The sequence below is a fragment of the Mastomys coucha genome, unplaced genomic scaffold (genome assembly GCF_008632895.1).
Source record: "Mastomys coucha isolate ucsf_1 unplaced genomic scaffold, UCSF_Mcou_1 pScaffold7, whole genome shotgun sequence".
NCBI lineage: Eukaryota > Metazoa > Chordata > Mammalia > Rodentia > Muridae > Mastomys > Mastomys coucha.
Genome location: NW_022196913.1, coordinates 29,126,074 through 29,127,603, shown reverse-complemented (window position 1 = coordinate 29,127,603; position 1,530 = coordinate 29,126,074). Strand labels below are relative to the sequence as shown.

At 47.8% G+C, this 1,530-nt stretch overlaps 1 protein-coding gene across 1 annotated transcript in view; it reads left to right on the top strand.

Annotated features, from left to right (window-relative positions):
* The window catches only part of Aldh5a1 (aldehyde dehydrogenase 5 family member A1), a 27,964-nt gene that overhangs the window by 20,727 nt on the left and 5,707 nt on the right, over window positions 1-1,530 (top strand). Inside the window, exon 8 of the mRNA XM_031358590.1 lies at window positions 903-1,072. Coding sequence (XP_031214450.1) covers window positions 903-1,072 — 170 coding nt within the window. The remainder of the gene's footprint in view (window positions 1-902; window positions 1,073-1,530) is intronic.

Here is a 1,530-nt window from a genome sequence, read left to right as displayed (position 1 = left end):
TTGGCATTTTCATAGATGTACTTCATCATATTTTGTTCTTACCCACTCCCCCTGATTTCCCCCTCCCCACTCTCTGCTTGTAATCCCTTTTCTATCCCAAGTTGTCCTCACTCTGCTTTCATGTCACACATATTCTCTGTGTTGTGTTAATGGGGTTTTTTTTTGGTGTTTTTTGTTTTTTATTTTTTTAGCTTTTTAACAGTCAGAAACTGAGGGGGGCCAATGGTGTGACTCAGAGGTTAGGAGTTCTTAGAGCTTTGGCTAGAGTTACAGGCAGTGATCAGCTGCTCGACAAGGGTGCTAGGAACCAAACTTGAGTCCTCGGCAGGAACAGTCAGTGCTCTTAACCATGGAGCCACCACCTCAGATTTCCTATAACGCCGATGGATTGTTGGCTTTCTCTTAAGCATCATTCGATCTGAGGTTGTTTTATTTATCGCAGCCCTTGGAGCACTAGGCTTTACAGTATATAGCCTACATACACACACACACACACACACACTATATATATAGGCAAGGGATGCAACATGCTAGACTATCTGGGTTTGTATCAAAATATTGCATGATGTTTATTCAATAGTGAAATCAGCTAAGAACACATTTCTGAGACAGAACATCTGCCATGGGTAAGCAACGCCTTTACATTTGAGATGTATCCAAACCTCTCTTCAACCCAGACAGAAGTAGAGAGAATCTAAGAGTGCAACCAGCCCAGCACCAGTAAAGGCAGAGCTCACTCAGAGAAGGGATGGACTGTCCAGAGTTGGTTCTCTCCCTTCTGCCATGTGGGTCCCAGGAGTCGAGTTTTGACTGGTTCTTGCTGCTTAGCGTTTTGAGAGATTGTGCAGTTTGGAAAATGTCCCTCTCCATCTTTCCCTGGTACCCTTCGTCTCCTCTGTCAGGTGGAGAAGCATGTGAATGACGCAGTCGCCAAGGGTGCCACGGTCGTGACGGGCGGGAAGCGACACCAAAGTGGAGGAAATTTCTTTGAGCCCACCCTGCTCAGCAATGTCACCCAGGACATGCTCTGCATCACTGAGGAGACCTTTGGGCCCCTGGCACCCGTCATCAAGTACGTTCCTCCAGTAGGGAGGGAGGAGGAGCTTGGGAAGGAAACTAATGGAGTTTGTGTCTTCAGATGCACATATGGGTCAGCCCTGGGTGTCATTACTTGGGAACTGTCCACCTTGAACTTGGAGACAGGGTCATTCACTGCAACCCAGGGCTCCCCAGGTACAATAGGCTGGTTAGGCCTGGGATCACAAGCACAGGCTACCTACCATGACTGAGTTTTCATACAGGTTTTGGGGAATCGAACTCAGCATTTACCAACAGAGCCAGGTATCTCCCTAGCCTTGGCCCCAGGTTTTGGTGTTTGTTTTTTGTCTTTGTTGGGTAGCATGGAGGCTGGCTATTGTTGTTTTTACTGGTGTTTGTCTGTTTCAAACAAGGCTTCCCTCTGTAACCCAGGCTGGCCCTGAACTCTCAACCCCTCAACCTTCTTGCTTTAGTGCCTTCACCCCCCCCCCC